Source organism: Micrasema longulum, unplaced genomic scaffold (assembly GCF_059751315.1).
Source record: "Micrasema longulum isolate JH-2025_06_02 unplaced genomic scaffold, ASM5975131v1 h1tg001812l, whole genome shotgun sequence".
In the NCBI taxonomy this organism is placed as follows: domain Eukaryota; kingdom Metazoa; phylum Arthropoda; class Insecta; order Trichoptera; family Brachycentridae; genus Micrasema; species Micrasema longulum.
The window spans coordinates 28,823-48,866 of NW_028278986.1; the positions used below are offsets into that span (position 1 = coordinate 28,823).

Sequence of the window (20,044 nt, forward strand, 5' to 3'; positions counted from 1 at the left end):
CTTGATGTAATGAATTTCCCTTATTCCAGGGTGTATACACCTGCGAAGCAGACAACATAGCGGGGCGAGCAGAGCGGTCTGTTCGTCTCCGGGTCCTTGCTCCGGTCATCCTGGTCGGGGTGGGAGAGGGAGACGTCACAGCGGCCGAAGGCGGCACCGCTCGCCTGTCCTGTGGTAAGGCTCAGGGCCTTCCTGCACCGGCGCTCAGTTGGATGATCAATGGAGAAGACGTTGCCGAAGACTCCAATGTCAAAATATTTGGTAAGTATTAACCCGATCGTGTTAACATGCAAGCCCATGTAAGACCATGCAAGCAATGAGCATGTTAACATGCAAGCCCATGTAAGACCATGCAAGCAATGAGCATGTTAAGATGCATTTGACTTTAAACCACATTTACACTTTTAATTTTAATCACCAGAAATTAATTTGGTCTATTTTTAACTTAAATGTATTGGTTATCCATCGTAACTCATTGTTTTTATCTCCAAATATCATCATATAAATCAGTACTTGTGATTCGTGAAATTACTAAAATAAATCCCCATCCGGTTTTATGCACACACATAAGCACAAGGATTGGCTCTTTTTCAATACGGAGCCATTTTGGTATTTGACTAGTCAATATGTATTGCGGGTAAAATAATAATCCGGCTAAGACAAATGTATTAGTTTCTGATAGTGGGCGACTAGCATAAATTTAATGATGTTTTTTATTTATCTTATCTTGACTACTGAAACAACTGTGTAAAGGTTTACTGTGACAAATGCGATTCTTGAATATTTAAAATTGATTTGGGATAAAAGTTTTGTGTTTTACTGACATGTAGAAAGATATATCTTTAAATTTAAAAAATGGCAGAAAATGCCTGGCATAGGGATGTCACCTCTGCTTCAAATGTCTGGGGCCCATAATTGAGACCTGTCATAAAATTTTCCTATGTTCGGACGGAATGAAAAATAGTTCGCCGCGTGGTCAATAGGTCAGCATGTTTGTCTACGATGCAAAAGGTCTTCAATTTTCGACATGATAGAAATAAAATATTTATTAAAAATTTGATTTTATACTAAAATATTTTATAGTTCCTAGCTGGTACTTAAAGTGTAAAACTCATCATCTTGATCGAACCCGGATCCACACATAATGGTGCAAAAGGCATTGCATGCAGTATATATCAATCATGTGTTACATGTGATTACTTCAGGAATCAGTCCAGGGACTGTGAAATTTTAAGGTGTGTTAAATTACCTCACAAACAAATATTTCTTTGTTGACCTCCTAGGAATCAAACCCAAAACTTCGAGCATGGAGGGCTAACACGCCAACCACTACACTATGAGTTGGACATTTCTCCACTCGATTTCCCATTTCAGGATTTTTTCCTGAGAGTAGCCATTGAGTTGAAAGTACTCAATTATGATTCTGGTTCTATTTCATACACAGAACTGTATTCTTAATCCGCCCGGCCACAAAGAATTCTTCTTGCGATGCCTTATTAGGTTCCCTCGAAGTTGGCGATCACTACAGCGAAAGAAACTCGGTCCTGCGCTACTCCGTAGCCAGGACAACCGCTTACTGGATGTACTCGCTATAGTGATTCCTAGGAAAAGATGACTGAGTGGTTTCCCGTTGCCTTCTCTGGTGAATTTTTCTGTTGGGTTACCTTCCTTCTGGTTTGGAGGCACCGGAAACTAACCATTCATTTTCATTATCCGCAGTGATCACACCGTTATGAGTGTGATCCCATTGCCCGGGGTTTGCGACGTGGATGCTAACGAGTTGACTTGTCAGTAGTGTTGCCGGTGGAATGCAACTGGGCGTTCGCAGTATTTTATAGAATTTGACCCTCCAGCAAGAAGTGACTTTCTGCGACCCTACTGACGGTTCAAACCCATATTCGCACAGGGAATAGTAATAATAAACATTATTTTACATTTATGATAAATTTATTTTTAACTTTGTTTAGATTCTGAGCTGGAGATCAACCCTGTCGAGAAGCGCCATGCTGGTGTGGTGCAGTGTTTCGCCACCAATATTCTAGGAAGTGATACTACTGTTAGCTTACTGAGAGTTGTTCCTAGACAACATGTTTTACAGGTGAGTCCATTAACTCCTAGCGAACTGTATGTTTTGTTTTTTGTATTTTTGTTCTTATGTGAAACCCGTAATTGGTCTTGTTATTTTTTTGTTATTCTGTATTTATTGTTTATAAATATGACTGTGTTGGTTTTATGAAATTAAATAAATAAACCAATAAACTGCCAATGATGTGTGAAATATGTAAAAAAAAAATTGAACACTGTACAGTCCTCTTAAATATTTATATAGTCGCCGTATTTTTTTTCTGTAGTTTAGTGTTCAGCATTTTTTCTGCTATGATTGAGACCTTGGGTTTAATTTCTTGCAAGGCTGACACATTATTTATTTAAAGGCTGTTTTACCCTGCAATATGTCAGTCCTTGTGGCACCTCAGACATTCTTGCCTTAATATAATAAAAAATATACAGATATTCTGCATTTGGTAAATAAAATAAAATATTTTTACAGGTGGGAGGAAACGAACCAGGTCTCGGTGAGCTTGGATCTCCCAGAACGGGAAATAATGGTCCCAATGGCAGGAAGCACTCCCGGCCTAAGGGCCATCACAAAGGAACAGGTATTTTAAACATGAAGTATATGAAGAAATTGTAAACCGTATTTATTATTATTTATGTACATCATTGGCAGAAAAAAGAATAGGAAAAATTCAGCTAACATAATTATTTTATAAAAAATATTTATGTTTGAAAATTACTGGTGGAAGGTCATTGTAATTTATTATAGAAATAAAAGTCGATCAATTTGGAATAACTAATGACTGGTTTCACTGCTTTCGTATACAGCAAAATTGGAACTTTTTGAATATCCTATTCATAAAAAATAAATGTTTGTAAAAAACAATAAACCTCCTTTAAATTACAACTAAAACACGAAAGTGGCGTCAATAAATGTTCGTAAAACACAAACTGTTAAATTACAATAAATAAAAAACTACGAAAATGGCGGCAATAATTTCGATGATCGATTTAACTTACCAACAAGTTGGCATAATGATGGAGACTAACTTCAGACTCTTGTGCTGTCAGTTTCCAGTGGGGATTGCAATTTTTCCGACCAACAAGTTGGTATAATGATTAGAGACTAACTTCAGATTCTTGAGTTGTCAAAAACACGAAAATGGCGGCAATAAAAGTTCGCAAAACATGTTAAACTGTCTTTAAAATTACATTAAAAAAAAAAAAAAAAAAAGTTGATATAATGATAGAAAATTACTTCAGACTGTCGAGCTGTCAGTTTTCAGTGCGGATTGCAATTTTTTCCGACGTTAATTGCGGGAAAAAAACGTAAAACTGGGTTTTTAATAAACTAAAAAATTCAAAATTCAATGGAACTTTAAAAATTATACATAAATCGCTGCAAAACGCAAATTGCGTGGACGTAATTTCGGAGTTTCACTGTATTTACTAATTCAAATGTATACAAAAACAGTAAGAATAGAGAATTAAAAATTATTCAATTTAATTTAATTATTTTTCTTTGAAGGATCTTTAAAGTATTACAGAGTAAATACAAGAGTGCATATAATGTTATTTGAATGAGTTTAAATGCAGAAATATACTGTTGTGGCTCAAGTTTTCGATTATCCTAATGCTGATGCAAATGACTGTCATTTAGGAGTCTGAAAAGTAAAGTATTAAAAATTAAAAGGTAAAGTTATTACAATGGAGTTATTACAGTGATGGGGAATAAATATGTGTTAGCGGTTCATTAAGTCATTCGAGTTACTATAGATTGTTATGTATAGTTAATAAATTTTCTTGTTGTTCTTGTTATATACATATTGTTATTTATTTTAGTTATGATTCCTCCATCGCGTCCCAACATAACTCGCCTAACAGATGAAAGTGTGATGGTGCGATGGTCAGTACCACACAATAATGGCCTACCTATTGAGTTCTTCAAAGTACAATACAGAGACCTCCATCAGGTAAACTATACTGCTATTTATTCTATCACTGTTACTGTAAAACATTTTGCAATCTAGCTTCCTATCTGTGAATGAGGAACTTCAGTCCTACTGGAAATTAGATATAAAAAATGTTTTCACAAGAAATTAAATTTTTACCTTAATTAGTAAAAATTAGAGCATTAAATTATACGGCAAAGTTTCTTTAAAATGTACGAAAATTATAAAAATAAATATTTTAATAAAAAATAACTACTTTGAACGACGTCATTAGTTCATATGAATCAACCAATGATAAGAGAGCTGTGTGAGATATCCGATTTATTTACCACGGACCGATCAGCAGAACTTACCAAGAATAAGCGGAAGAGAACCTCTGATGTCACATACGGAGTAATTTTAAAAATACAAAAAAATCACAGCGCTGATACTACGATGCATAAATTAAAAATTTTTTTTTGCTTAGTTTAGTAGTCTACTAACAAACAAGAAAAAATGAAAAAACCACTGAAATTCCTCATTAAATTTATCATCAATTATAAATTATATGATCAGAGGAGTCACATGTGCCTTGCTCCCAAAATTTACAACACTCTACCTCTTGATTTAAAATTGAATACAAATAAACAGAAATTTAATTTATTTGTTAAAAAATGGCTTCTGGATTTGAATCCTGAAAACTGCCTTGAGATGGTCACCCCACCAAAACAGTAGTCTATTTGAACTCTGAATTATTGTTGCATGTCTGCTATTTATGTTTTATGTTTATATCCATACAGTGTTATTTATTATATTATATTATATTTATCATGTACTGGAACAAAATAAAAATAATGTAAATGAATGCCTCGACACGGGTTATACCCAGTGAGGTGTTTATATAAAAGAGAAAAAATATAATGTTTATGTGAAATAAATAAGTTAAATAATTTTAACTGTAAACTAGAATCTCAAATGCCTTTACATTCTAAAGCTGCTAAATATGACAAAATGTTAATGTATAGAACTTTCGAGTAGATAATTAGATTTTTTATACATAGTCAAATATCACTTTATTTTTTCTCTTAGGATCCACTCATATGGACACATATCATAACTTTCTTATCTTTTAGAATATTTAACTTCTGATTGAACCATAGTTAATGAGTTGAAGTAAATCTTATTTGACTAACATGCTGCGATACTTTTGTTGCTGACCGTTTATTATATGGACACAATATCTCACCCTGCCATATAATTACTTCAGTTCCACCCAGGTTATAGTCGTCTTTTCACCGCCAATGTCTTTTAGACTGAAGGCTATACTCGTCATTTCCTAAATGAGAAACGCGATTTTTACAGCTATAGCCGGCATATCTGCCCAACGTATTAATAAATGCCAGTGTTAATTAGAAAACATGTGAAATGATGTGAAATCCATGGTAGTGTTGTGTAAATCTGGATTAGGCGTTCAGTATCCGCTTAATCACAACTTTATTAATTGATTAAAAAGTACTTATGTGTGATTTATTCATTCTAAAGGGAAATGGAGGCAGATCACAATGGCAGACAACAAATATGGACATAGCGTCACACGTCCGCTCATACGAAGTGACTGGCCTACAACCGGAACACTTTTATAAGTAAGTTAAAATATTAGTTATTAATCCATAATAATATTTATTTATTCACTTATTATTATAACTAACGGCCGTAGCCAATTTGTATAAAATTAAAGTGAAATATAAAGTTAGATATAATAGAAAGAAAACACAGTTAGTTATTATGGTTAAACTCATGTATAGCTAATAAAAAAAATAAAAGATTTTTAGTAAAACAGTGAAGTATAGAAGAAAAGTAGTAAATAAGAGATGCATTTAAGGTTTGTAAATCTTACAAAGACACGCAAATTCAGCAAAAATAAAAATAAATAGACCTTTATATGAGTATATTATACAATCAGACTGAATCTCTGCAAATTATAAATGCAAAATAGTGTTTGTTTGTGTTTCCTTCACGTCTCAACTGAGCAACCGATTGATATAATGTTTTGCATAGGGATAGCCGGAGAGGTAAGAAGTAAAACACTTTACTTTTTTTTATCCCGAATTGAAAAAAAATACAATAAAGAAAATATATACATATAATATATGAATAATGAAAAAAATATTTGAAAATGAGTAGGTAGTAAGGTGGGATGTCAAAAATAATATTTTTTTAATTAATTCTTTAAATTTCTATAATTGACTTGCTTTGTCTATGGTTAGTTAGGTTTGCTTTTCATTTTGCTTTTGTAGTAGGATTTTGGATTTGTGAACAGAACGATACTACGTCACTATAGATTAACGGATCATCGTATTTCTTTCACAGCGATAGTTGAAAGACCAAGCTACTTTCAATCCTGATAAAACATATCACTCTATCGGAAAAATTCTTATTGATAAACAAAAACTCTACTTGATAAACGACACAACTAATTAATTACCTAAATAATTTCTCCCTAATACCACATGAGTCCAGGTAAAAGCTAGTATTTTATAAATTCAATAAAATGTTTCTTAACAAAAACATACTTTAATTTGGTAATGTATCCAAAATAAAACAAGTTTATTGGATTATAATTCTACTTTATTTTTTATAAAATATACAAAGGGTATATTGTGACGCATTTTGTCTTGTTAGGAGATTTTCAAACAAACTAACTTGAATATTTACAAAGTTTCCTTTTATGCTAAAAATAATTGCTATTTCACGTTTGTGGATTTCTATACAACCCAAAATAAGCAGGGTAATTAAAATTCAATTAGGGTATACTGAGTATATTAGAGGAATATTTTGGTTATATTAGGGAAAAACCTTCCATTATTAAAAAATATTTGTAAGGGTATGACTTTAAAATTAATATAATAATTATAAAAATATTGATTTTATTTATACAGGTTTATTTTGAAAATTATTGTTGAAACTCTACATTGGTGTTTTACACAGGTTTCATGACATTAAACGTTAATAATTAACATTAAGAAATCCACGAACATAAAATAGCAATTATTTTTAGTATATAAAGAAACTTTGTAAATATTTAAGTTAGTTTGTTTGAAAATGTCCTAACGAGACGAAACGCGTCACAATATACCCTTTGTATATTTTATAAAAAATAAAGTAGAATTATAATCCAATGAACTTGTTTTATTTTGGATAAATTACCAAATTAAATATGGAATTCTACCAATTGTCTGCATACACAATAAATAGAAATAACCTGTCTAGCATGTAGCTTGTTTGATTCTCAGGTAATCCTTTCAAACACTGAAACATGATGAGCAGTAACTTAACGTTGGTTCAGTTTTCCTATATAACACAGATATTTAAAATGCTTGTAGTAAATTTGGTTTTCTTTTCTCAGATTCAGAATTGCAGCAGCGTACAGCAATAATGACAACAAATTGGGCCCCAATTCTAGCAGGTTTCAACTGAAACGCGGAACGGGGCTCGCTAAGACTATTCCTGCTCCGTTACTCATGAGGGCTGAGGCAGTTTCGCCGTCAGAGATTAAACTGTACTGGGAGGTTAGTCTCTACATTCATGACTTTGTTAGGGTAAATAAGGGGGTTAAAAGCAAAAACGATACAGTCCACAATCGTTGTTTTTGGGAAAACCAACAAAACCAGTAGCAAAAAGACTAATTCTTTTAAGTTCAATGTGCACATTTTTTGCAAGTTGCAAATTGAATTTAAAATGAATAATCTTTTCACTACTGGTTTCCCAAAAACAGTGATCATGAAGAGTGGTGTTTTTGCTTTCAACCCCCTTAAATGTAATTTAATGTATGAATGTACCCTTATGAAAACTAGGCCCTCAAATATAATGGTAAGAGATAAATGGTTATTTGTGTAGTCAACTCAAATATTTTATCCCAAAATGTAAATATTTCTTTAATATTACATTGTTTTTAGGTTTATTGTAACAGAGAGAAAAATATTTTTTTTATTTATTTATCAAAAGCATACAAAAATTAACATATAAATTATCAAGTCCTACTGACGAACTGCATTTTATGCAGTTCAGTAGTCGGTAGGTGCTTATAGTTAAGTTCTAATATATATACTAAGCTTATCTCTTAAATTCCATAAACATATAAAAACTCTTATTACTAAAAAAAAGAAAAATATGTACATCGAAAATAAAAAATCGACCAAATAAAAGAGAAAACACAAAAAAACTTAAATGTAAAAAAATACGTTCTAAAAGCCAGATTCTCAGCAGACGTCTTTCTCTTGAGTCAGATAAGTTTTTTTGATTTTTAATATTTAATGGGAGCATATTATACATTTTTGGTGTATTGTACTCTAGTGTTCTTTTTCCGTATTTATTATTATGAGAAAAGATATGGAATTTTGTGTTAAGTTTTGTGTAAAGTGACCACATTAGACATTGTGTAACATTCACCATCTTTTGAGGTTTAAAATTCAATCTCTACGCATAAGGCTTGATCCTCAGTGACAATGGAAAGGTTTAATTAATAAAAAATAAAAAGATAATGATGCAGAAATGTGATCCAGACTGTCAGCAGAAAGCACGAAAAATACGGAACAATAACCTCGATCTGCAGATTAATTCTGTCTTTTATATATGTGAAAAGTTATCTTCACTTGTGTTTGGTTGCAGGTTCCACCAGCCAATGTATCTGCGGGTAAGGAGACCCCTGTGGAAGGTTACTACGTGTACTACCGCCCCGCGTCCAGTGCCGGGGAGTATGTAAAGGCGGCCGTGGAGGGCGGCCGCGCGCGCTCGCTTGTGCTGCGTCACCTCGCCCCGGGCTCGCCCTATGAGATCAAGCTTCAGAGCTTCACACTCTCAGCCGCAAGCGATTTCTCGGCCATCATTACGCAGAAGACACTGAGTAAGAAATCCACTATTGATATATACTACAACATAATCTTCCATATCTTAACCCAATGGACGTAGGCGACTCATACATGAGGCAGAAGTTTCTCCTGCGATAACTAAGTGGAAACATACTAGAAGATGGCGAAGCTTGCACGTAAAAAATCTTCGATCTTTATACTGTTAACATCTTGTGATATATGCCCAAAATAACGTTTTAGCCTATAAAACAAAGCTTCAAAGAAGCACCCTAATTTTTACAAAATCCTCGGCAGTGTAAAATCTTCCTGCTAGCGGGCGTGGATTGCTTGAATTTGATAACAAACAATCACACTGCGGTGGCCAGCGCTGGCTTGTAATTGTAATTTTTTTCTCTTGTGAATATGGAAATCGATAAAAAAAATAAGTTTTAAATCATTTATTTCTAGAATAAATCAGGAGCTAATCTTCAAAGATGGTCATGTCCACTTTTGTTAAAATTTAGTAAATGTGACTTTTAGTTTCTGAAGTTTCTATATTGAAGCAAAAGAGTGAGGGACCCGACCAAATTTAAAATTAAGCAATCAAAATAAAAATATTTTTTGTCCAAATAGAAGTGATATTGATACATTTGAAACAAAGGCGACGCTCTAAAATAAATGTACAAAAAATACTCTTAAAAAAAACACATTTTTGTACGTGGCCATTTTTTATGAATACCTCCAGGGCTGGTATTCCAAACGCTCTCGCGGCCGTATTATCTCGTGTATTTTGTATGTAAATACTGTAAAACTGTTTTCTCATGCAGCGAGAGTGGTTCAGAATAGCACATCTGAAATACTATTTTTCAATGAGAAAATGTTTTTAATATATATCCATACAAAAAATTTGTGATTTTGGTTTATTCAAACTTCGTAAACATTAGATTTGTATTTGTAAAAATACAAAAATTAAATTCTGAATAGTGCATGTCGTAAAAAGGGACCAAAAATGATTTCTTCAGCGTTATTTTGATTAAAACCTTTAAATTAGATAAAGAAAAATGGCTAATAAAAAAGTTGTGTAATTAGGATTGAATTTTTTTAAGATTTTATTTTTTTTCAAATATGAATTTACATATAAGTGATGTTTCATTGTATTAATGACATAGAGCACTAAAACACTAATCAAATTCTAGTCCTAAAATAATACAAACTCTACTTATTTCCTTGTTTGTACTTGTTTTCTAGAAGCTCCTGTGATTGAGAAAGTTCCGGAGGTGGGAACATCTCACGTGGGTTCATCTGGTTCTGTGAACGGGAATAATTCTGATGGAGGTATTCAGGTGTACCTTATAGCAGGCAGTGCTCTGGGAGCTCTGCTCATGTTGGGAACCATTGTTTCTGCATTCATTATGTATAGGAAGAGAAAAGGTTAGTTTATTTCACTATTTACTTATAAAAATATGTTAATTTCTACTAATACGAATATTAAATTATTGCATATTTTATGTAGAATTAAGGGTTTCGAAGCATGGTAAAACAGATATGTTTATATGGCGAGAATGAATGGTAGGACGAGGGTGACCAAGAAGAAGTGGCATGATCAGATAAACCGAAATCTCAAGTCTGGTCATGTCAAAAGCAGACACAACTGAAGGGCATGTATGAAAAGACGTATGAATATGGAAGAAGCTAGGAATGTGTGTCATTCTTTGCCTGCCCCTACGGCTAAATGATGTGATGGTAGTAGTAGTATTTTTTAAATTTTCTTCTTTGTTGCACCTTCAGGTGAGGCCCCCGTGAAGCAGGGCGAAGCCGGTGCCGGGGGTGAGCTGGCTAATGGGTTCCTGCCCCCCTCTGCGCCCCCAAAGCCCCCCATCACAATAACGGCCAACCCCCTGCTCCCCGAGGTGAGGTCCGTCTCCCTGGCTTTGCTATTTTTCGCACCTTCACAACGCATACTTTGATTTTTCACTAATTACTCACATTACAATTCAACAAAACACGCAAAATTATTTAAGGACTTTAATAAAAATAATTTTTATTAAAAACTATTTCAATTTTGTTAGTGAAAATTCTTGGTGGCAGCTCATTGTAATTTATTATAGAAATAAAAGATGAGTGATACTTCAATCCACAAATTTCGAATAACCAATGAAACTGGTTTTTAGAACTAGTTATTCAAAATTTATAGATTTAAATTTCACACCCTTTTTTATTTCAATAATAAAACTAAGGCATTTTTACTTTTTATGATTCTTTTTTTGTTTTATTTGTTTACTTTTTACAGTGCCATTCTCATGACACTGTTTTGATATATTCCTAATTTATTTAAATAATCAAAATCCAACTGTAGATCAATAATGCTTTCAAACAACACTGCATGATCTAGGTAAAAAATTAATAAAATCATAAATGAATTAAGGCTGATTCAAATTATGGTGATAGATTTTAAATATAAAATTTTTCTTAGTAAAACCGGTAGCAAAGTTTGTTATTTTACAAATATATAACACCAGAATGACATTGATATTTCCCCTGCAGTCTGTATTAAACGCCACAGCGAGACTTATTTCTGGAATTTCTAAGTTCATTCATATCACTGGCTACACACTGGCCATGTTTTCCACATTAGAAATCAAACTCTTCCAGGTTGAAATACAAATGCTGTTGGTTTATGAATAAGTCTTTACGAAATATATATGAGAACTATGCATTCCGGTAGCTGACAGACATCTTACGCTTATATCAGCTACATCTATTGTGATAGAAAAAGTTTTACCTGTTAGGAAACCACCGCACTAAATTAGCTGAACCTGCATTTGCTAATCTTTTCCCTTAAACTTAAAACTTAGAAAAAACTTAAAACCCACCTGTTCTCTTAATTATTTGAATAAATCAGCAGTATGTGATGACAAAATGAATTGTTTTACTTTCCATTATATTATTAAATATTAATTGAATCACTTAGCGCCCTTGTGGTGTGATATTATTACGAAAATGGCACTGTATCGTTATCCATTATGGTTTTTTTCTGTGTGCAGGGTGAAAATGTAGACATGGAGATGTCGTATATCTCCGCCCAGAACAACAACTGCTCATCACGATCACCGCGTTCATCCGCTGAAATGGTAGTCGCTAATTCCTGTAGAGAAGAACTCCGGAAACAAAATCCCTTGGATTCAGTTCCCACGAGAGAAAACTATGTTTGACTTCAAATGACTTATTGATGGTCCAAAAAAATACAATGGTTAGTTTACAAAAACTTAATTAGCTAGGAGACTTACAATTCACTTAATTCCATATTACAACCAAGAAAATTCTTGGTGGAAGTTCATTGTAATTGGTTATAGAAGCAAACTACGAGTGACTTCACCGGTCTTGAGGATGTCGCGAAAGCAATGAAACTTGTCACTGGTTATATCAAATGTGTGAATTTAAGTAAAGCTCGTCATTTATTTCTTTAATAAATTCATATAATTTCATTGGCAGAAATTTTAAAAGCTGTGAGAGACAAAGTGTAAGTTCTAGAACATTACTGATTTTTTACCTTTCCGGGGAGGTAAAAAAATTCTAAATGAAAATTGGTATTTACATCATCGCTCCCCTATCTGCACCTAATGGTGCATAGGGCGCTGCATCGGTACACTAACCGTGATGTATCTTGTATCATTTTTATTACATAAAGGTAAGGTGATCAGTCTTACACTTCTATGGACTACGAAATATTCCATTGTAAAAACACTATATTCAAATTAATATTTCATGTCAACCATCCCGGGAATCAAACACAAGACTGAGTGCGGAAATGGAATAATGATGATCTCAAAGTTTTTCAGGCCTTTCCTATTTAATTTCCATAACAATAAGTCAAGATAGTTAACGTCGCTTCCATCAAATTGTCACCAGACACATCTGTGTCAAATTATAGTAGGCAAAATAATATAACCAGCTTTTTTTGTTGGACCATCGATACATTTAAATATTATGTGATGGACTGAATAATTAAATGTAACTCTTGTGCCTGTATAGTAATTTATTTTGAGTTCCTAAAGAGTGGAATGATCAAGATGTGATACTTAGCAATTTCTACAGATTTGTGTCGAATCAAGAAAAACTAATTTTTAAATTTTTTAGTGTACATACATTATGATATGATGTCCCGAATTAACAAAATATTAAAAATATTAAATTTATATTTGAAGCACTAACTTCGTGGTTATTTATTATTTCATTAAAATTGTTAAAAAATACTTTGCTTGTAACTACTTATCATTTATTTAATTTCTGACTGGTTTCTGAGCTACTGCGTACTTCTTTGTCTAGGTATAATATAGAAATGAATATTTTATAAATTTATCAATGTCAATCTAAATCATATGGAGGTTATAAATCAAGTCGATATGTTAAGTTTTATTTTGTGTTTATAGAGGTATGGAGTGATGGGTGAGGGGATTCATTTCTAAATTATACCTCGATAAGAGAGTAAACCTGTCGGTAATCAAATAAATAATAAGTTATTAAAAACTAGGTGTTTTCATTTTAATTATATTAAACATATGTTTTGTGTACTTATATCCTCTAACAAACTTGATCCTATACTGTAATATATGGATAAAATTGCATTTAGCGTTAGATAGATAATTTAAGTAGGTAACTCTAAATTTATTATTTATATTTTAATAAGAGACTGTTTTTCAGACAATTGTTTTACGAAATTGACTTAATTATGATTGTAATGTTTTATTTAAGGTATTAATAGTATGTATAGCAATGTGAAGGTACCTAATTTGAGTTGTAAATACATACATTCATAAAGGGCTATGCATTTTGAGAAACTGTTACAATTTATCGTAATGTATGTAATTTAAAGAAAATCACACATTATCATTTAGATGTATGTATATTATAATTTATTCAAAAATATATCACTGTTGTGTCGGTAACATCTGTTAAAAAAATATCTAAATAAAAAACTTTCAACTTTTTAAATTTCCATAGTCAATGGTTTTCATTACAAAATATGTAGCAATATTGGATAGTAATTAAAATGTGTGCCCTAAAAATTTCTCAAGCTCACCTGTTGTGCCTGATACCTCTAATAAGGATTGTTTAATCAATCCGTCCTTTAAATAATATCTACTATTAGCACCTCATTCATCAATGCCATGAACATCATTACTTTTTCTATGAAATTACTTTCATTTTGACTGCGAGGTTATTCTTGGACTGACCCATAATGTGTACGTATAAATTAAGGATGTGAAACCGAGGAGATATGGTACTAAAATATTATACATATATGTGACTATTCAAAAGTAAAACTTTTAATATGATCGACTAAAAAATAGACAGTGAAAAATACATTTCTATCTCAATATTGTCACCGTTCAGGCCGAAGAGACTTACCCAAAAAGCATAATTTTGAGATATCGCAATTTGATAGTTTGGAGACCAAGCGAAAATCAGGTTTTTGTGTGTTTTGGGGGTTTCATGTACACACCATAATTTATTCATGTTTTTTTAATAAATTCCATTGGCAGCTTTTTCCTTCTGATGCATTAAAAAATATCTGTAAGGTTTTTAATGATGCAAGGTGGCAAAAATGGAGTTAAGTGACTTTCGCTTGTTTTAATCTGGACAATGCAGGCTATAAAAGTTAGGTGAAAGGAAGGAAATATTACTAATAATTATTATAATAATTTTTATTTTTTTTTAAAAGGAATATTTTTTTATGTTTTAATATATAATAATATAAAGTCACACATTGAAAAACAAATAATTAGGATTTACGCAACTTTTTTCTTACTAAGTTACCTTGGTGACATTTGCCTCTTAAAGAACATAATTTTACGCTTCAAGTGACAAATCAGGAAAAACTTATAAAAATTCTAATGATATATCTATCAATGTTTAAAAAAGAGTCTTATTTTATAATGTTCTGGTTTAAAAATGAGCACATACAAAAGCCATTTGCCAGCCATCGCAGTTGGTGTCACGTCAGTTTGATGCCATATGTCGTGCCATCCGAGTGCTAACAAATATTCCATACAAGTCGGGCACTGTACCGTAATACGTGCCATTTTTCCCATAGGGCGCGCGATGTTGCGTTTTCAGGTAATTCAAAATGGCATATTTTAAACCTTTGTTGAAAATTAATAATTTGTCACCATTCCAAGTTTTTGCTTATTTGAAAATGATAGGTAAAAAAAAAACATGAATAGACCATCTTGGTTTACACACCATCTTTTTTTATTGTTCTGGCTTCAATATACGTAATTTTTTTACACCAAATCTCTTTGATTTTAACATCCTTGGTGTAAATTTATTTTGCAAAGTGATTGCAAATTTATTAATTATTTACATGAACTCTAAGTTTATGGACCTCCTTATGTACTTAATATTTTTATGCTAACCTCATGTATAAACTTTTTACATGGAATTAAATCTTAAACCCTTATTATATGGTACAGAATCTTTCACAGAATATTAATGAATGTTCATACTCATTGATATACACTGGACCTCCTTTTATGGTGGATATGTTTCATGTAGAACCCTGTAAAAAAAGTTAGTTGAAAAATGAACAGGTGGATAGGTTTCCTTGTATAAAAATCAATTAGGGATTTTTATGAAAAGGAATCGTTTACTATTTATTGAACCTTAATTTTTTTTTAAAATAAAACATAACTTTAAAATACTTCCAAAAATCTTAACAAAAACTATTCACTATTCACTTATTCATTATTCATTCATATTCATCAGACAATAGATGTACCCATTTACGCTCGAGATATCCAGAGTCTTCGAAATATTTTTATCCAAACTTTTATCAGCGACGTGTTCAATCGTAATCTTTATTAAACCTACGCGACCAATTGCATGTGCCACTGTTACGATATCTGATTTATTGTTTTTTTTAATTAATTTTTTTACCGTGTTATTTCAAAACCATCTAAAAATAGGTTCCGGTATATATGCAAATAATATGAGTAAAAATGTTAAGTTTCTTGTTGTTTTCTGTTCCATATAATTTGAAGCTATAATAAAAAAATGTAAAGTAATATTAAATAGATTATTTTGTTTATTGTGGATACAATAGTACCTATAGGTATTATCTTGATTGTGGGATGATTTTATGAGTGTAAGTATTTATTTGATTGTGTTATGTTGAAACCTGACAGAAAAGTTGTAAGACACTCGCTTTGTGGTATAAATGAATAATTGTAATTCAATTCAGTGCTCAAAGTAAAAATTAGACTTTCTCTAGTATAAAAAATAACAATATATTCTCAACACAAGTTTATATCTATGGAAGTATTGATCTATGAATTTTTATATAAAGTATTAAGATGCCATTTAAAGAAATGAGTCTCAAATTTGGTTAATTGTATTTGTAATAAATCTGTTCTTGTTCTGTCCAATTTTTACTAACAAAAGCTAATGTTACTTTAGTTAAAAACACTTAATCAGCTAACTTTGAAACGAGCCTTAACTTGCCATTTTTTTTTGCAAATTAATTTATAATGTACAAATATGTAAGATACTAATTTTTATTTATAGTAAATATTATGTAATAGTTTTTTTTTACATTAGCAAATAAAAAAAATGGCAAAAATAAAAGTTGGTTTAAAAAACTTGTTTTTTCCATCCACAAAACTAACATTGTTTATGTGAAAGTAAAATCTGGCATCAATAATAATATAATGGAGTATTTTAATTTGTACATAATTTAAATATAATATTAATTATAAGTAGGATATGAAATGAACTGAAAATGTATTATACATATTATTTGACAAACTGACATTGTCCGTTTTAATAACTATAATAATATTTATATGCATATAGACTGTGTTCAGAACAAAGGCTTCAAACCACAATGAGAAACTTCAGTCCTACGATAAATGTTTTCTAAAGGTAAAAATTGGAGCATTCAATTGTATGGCAAAGTTTCCTGAAAATGTATGAAAAAATAATAATAAATATTTTGAAAAAAACAAACTACTTTGAAAGTCACTGGTTCATATAAATCAACCAATAATAAGAGAGTTATAGAAGATTTCCGGTTTGCTTGCCATCAATGGACCAATGTGCAGAACTAATCGAGAATAAGCTGAAGAGAACCTCTGACGTTAAACGCAGAATTATTTCAGAAATACAAAACTTTAAAAAGTTATAGCGCTGATAATACGATAATTAAAAAAAAAAAAAAACAACCACTGAACTTTCTCACTATGGGAAAAACAGTTTAATTATTTTTAATGTGTTTTCAGCCAATTACGTAGGTTTTATACATATTCTAGCTAAAGCATTTAAATCACAAGCACTTATTGGCGGATTCCTTATGTCAAAATGTGTATAAGACTCATCTAATCAGTTAAAAACACATAAAAATTAATAAAACAACTTTGGTAAAAATTGTGTTTTGAAGCCTTTGTCCTAAATACAGTCGATAAATATACATGACCTAAATAAGCGATTTGATTAACACATTATCATGGAGAAGGCTAATTTTACTGTTAGCCTAACTAAAGGTATATTTGGGATGACTAAAATGATGATTTAAGTAAACTATTGAAAATCATGAACATGGTCAATTTATCCAAATATCTAGGGATTTTAATGTGCCATATTGCAGTTCACTCAGAAAGAAATGCGAAATGATAAAGAGATTTAAATATGCCTATTTGTTATTAACATACCCCGCCCCCCATGTATTTAAAATAAAACATGATTTATCAAGGGTATTTACCGAAATATCCAGACAATACATAATTTATAATGCTGACCTTACCATATAAAATTGCAATGTTTTTTTTTCATAATTTGTCACATAAAAAAAAAGTTCACACAGTGTGTGTGCATGTTTATTAAATTGATGTTTTGTTAATGAAACGCAAAACATTTCCGTAAGATTTAAAATCCATTTTTTAAATAAATGTTGATGTTTTTTGTAGATATTTTTGATAAAACGCCATACTTAATGATTTTGATAAAAATATCAATAAAATTCCTTGGTTTAGAAATCATTGTATTTTCCATTATGTTGTACTCAATATGTGTTCTTTCTCACCTTTTAATTAATAAATTCAATTTTACTTAACCTCAATTTTAGTCCAATAACAAACTTTCTGACATAAAAATTAACTGTTTTATAAACTAGTTGTAGTTACATGTCGTATGTTACTAAAATAAAAATACTTACCCGAAGTTCTTATCTCCCAGAAACTTGAAAAACAGTACGTAAGTTAAATATATCTTGTAAACGATTTACCAGGTGCCTGCCCCTTTGGTCTAATAAAACAACTTATCAAAGCAATTTAGATGTTTTTACCAAAATCTGTTGTTTTTACCTCAAGTTATATTTCAAATTTTAGTGATGTGGATACCCTTGATCAATAATTATTTTGGCTTCATTCGCATTTGAACCAATTTATTTTTGCATCTTTACTGACGAGACCCTTGCATAATATTATTAAATAAAGTTGTGTCAACTATTGTTTTCATGTATTCTTGCCTACTCTTAGCTTTAAGTTGTCCAAACTACCAGCAGATAATGTGTTCAAGTCTCGCTCATTCACTTCGCTATTCGCAGCTCATTCTCAATATTAAAACAAATTGCAGTGGTGCGAACTATGGAGGTATTTGCTTTATATTTCCAAGTAGAAAAATCAGTCTATTTGTAAGCTTAATCTGCTCAATTTTTTCACATCACTAAGCATTTAATTTATTTGATATAATAAATATATTTTAAGATTTCTAAATCTTGTAACCCCAATGGCGGTTGAATTAATTGATGTGTTTTGTATTTTGTTTTATGTCATTATGTTTTTTTTTGTATTTACGTATTGCGTATCAATAATTTTTATAAAATTTTGTTTTGATTGTAAAAAATTGTGAATTCTAAAAATGTAGCATTATTTATTGAGTTGTTTTAAAAATCAGATTTTTTATTTTGAAAATTAAAGACTAAAATTCTCTTAATGTTTTTAATTTTAGGCATATCTGTAGCAAAATAAATATAAAGTAAATTTTGCTCAATTTTCAAATACATCTCATAATTTATCGACTATTCGATAGATATTTATTCTTGTACGTGGCAAACTGCTTTGCCCTTTCAGTACATTTTTTTGGTCTCTGTCGATGCTAATTTTATTTTACTGTACAAGACAAAATAAATGGAAATATAATTTTTTATCAATTGTATTTTTCAATATAAATGATAATAATTTCCCCCGAATTTACAGAATAAACAATATTTATTTATAAAACATGTATTGAATTATGTATATCGAATAAGTAATTAAATTATTTTAGGGAAAAATGTTCAGAAAAACAATTTGTAGGCTGTGTTTATTAGATAAAGTTGGATTAAAAGACAAACTCATGTAGGAAATTCCCATAGTAATACAAACTAAGATTTCTATAAATATATTAATGATGAATAATGTGTACAACCTGTTTTATGTTTGCCCGTGAAAGGCAATGATTGCAATAAATCTCCTAATAAATAATTGCGTTTTTTATTTGTTGTAAACTTATAACTAACATATTAATTCTAGAATTTATTATAAACTAAATCACTTCAATATAACAGTTACTTAAATCAACAATATTTTGAGTTTGTCCAAATTTTTGTAGACAAGGACTGGATTCAACTCCCTGGGGAGCTGTTTATATTAACATATTACAACAGAGATGAAGAACATTTAAGATAAGGTAATATAGAAGTCTAGGCATCTACAGGGCTTATGACCTGTCAATGGCTGATTTAAGTGGCCTCTTTACACACAGTAACATTCACCATTCTGCCTATATTTGAACATCTATATTCCTTCAATTCTTTCATCTGTTGTTTAGTATGTAGGTGAAATAATTTAATTAGATGAAACTCACCTGCATAAATAAAGGTTTCAGCTCTTTAACTTCACAAACAACAGATGAAAGAATTGAAGGAATATAGATGTTCAAATATAGGCAGAATGGTGAATGTTACAGTGTGTAAAGTGGCCACTTAAACCAGCCAGTTACTTAAATATTAAATTGAGATAAATATACCGACAATACTGATGGCCACGCGCAAAAGGTTGATTTTAGGAAATAAAATTGAATGTCCATTGTGACATTTGTAAAAGCGTCAGGAACCAACGATAACCAAGATTACAATGTATTTATACTAGGATCGGGAGAGTCTGTTCGGAAGTTGGT

General features: G+C 31.1%; 1 protein-coding gene across 2 annotated transcripts in view; it reads left to right on the top strand.

Annotated features, from left to right (window-relative positions):
• The window catches only part of boi (brother of ihog), a 40,981-nt gene extending 21,631 nt beyond the window's left edge, over positions 1-19,350 (top strand). Inside the window, exons 6-15 of one of the 2 annotated variants that reach the window (XM_088237999.1) lie at positions 30-261; positions 1,968-2,098; positions 2,549-2,657; positions 3,898-4,028; positions 5,529-5,629; positions 7,393-7,555; positions 8,655-8,889; positions 10,082-10,264; positions 10,622-10,748; positions 11,878-19,350. In XM_088237999.1, the coding sequence (XP_088094125.1) occupies positions 30-261; positions 1,968-2,098; positions 2,549-2,657; positions 3,898-4,028; positions 5,529-5,629; positions 7,393-7,555; positions 8,655-8,889; positions 10,082-10,264; positions 10,622-10,748; positions 11,878-11,890 (1,425 nt within the window). In that variant the 3' untranslated portion in view covers positions 11,891-19,350. The remainder of the gene's footprint in view (positions 1-29; positions 262-1,967; positions 2,099-2,548; positions 2,658-3,897; positions 4,029-5,528; positions 5,630-7,392; positions 7,556-8,654; positions 8,890-10,081; positions 10,265-10,621; positions 10,749-11,877) is intronic. The other variant, XM_088237998.1, reaches the window with a different exon arrangement.
• The last annotated feature ends 694 nt before the right edge of the window (positions 19,351-20,044 follow it).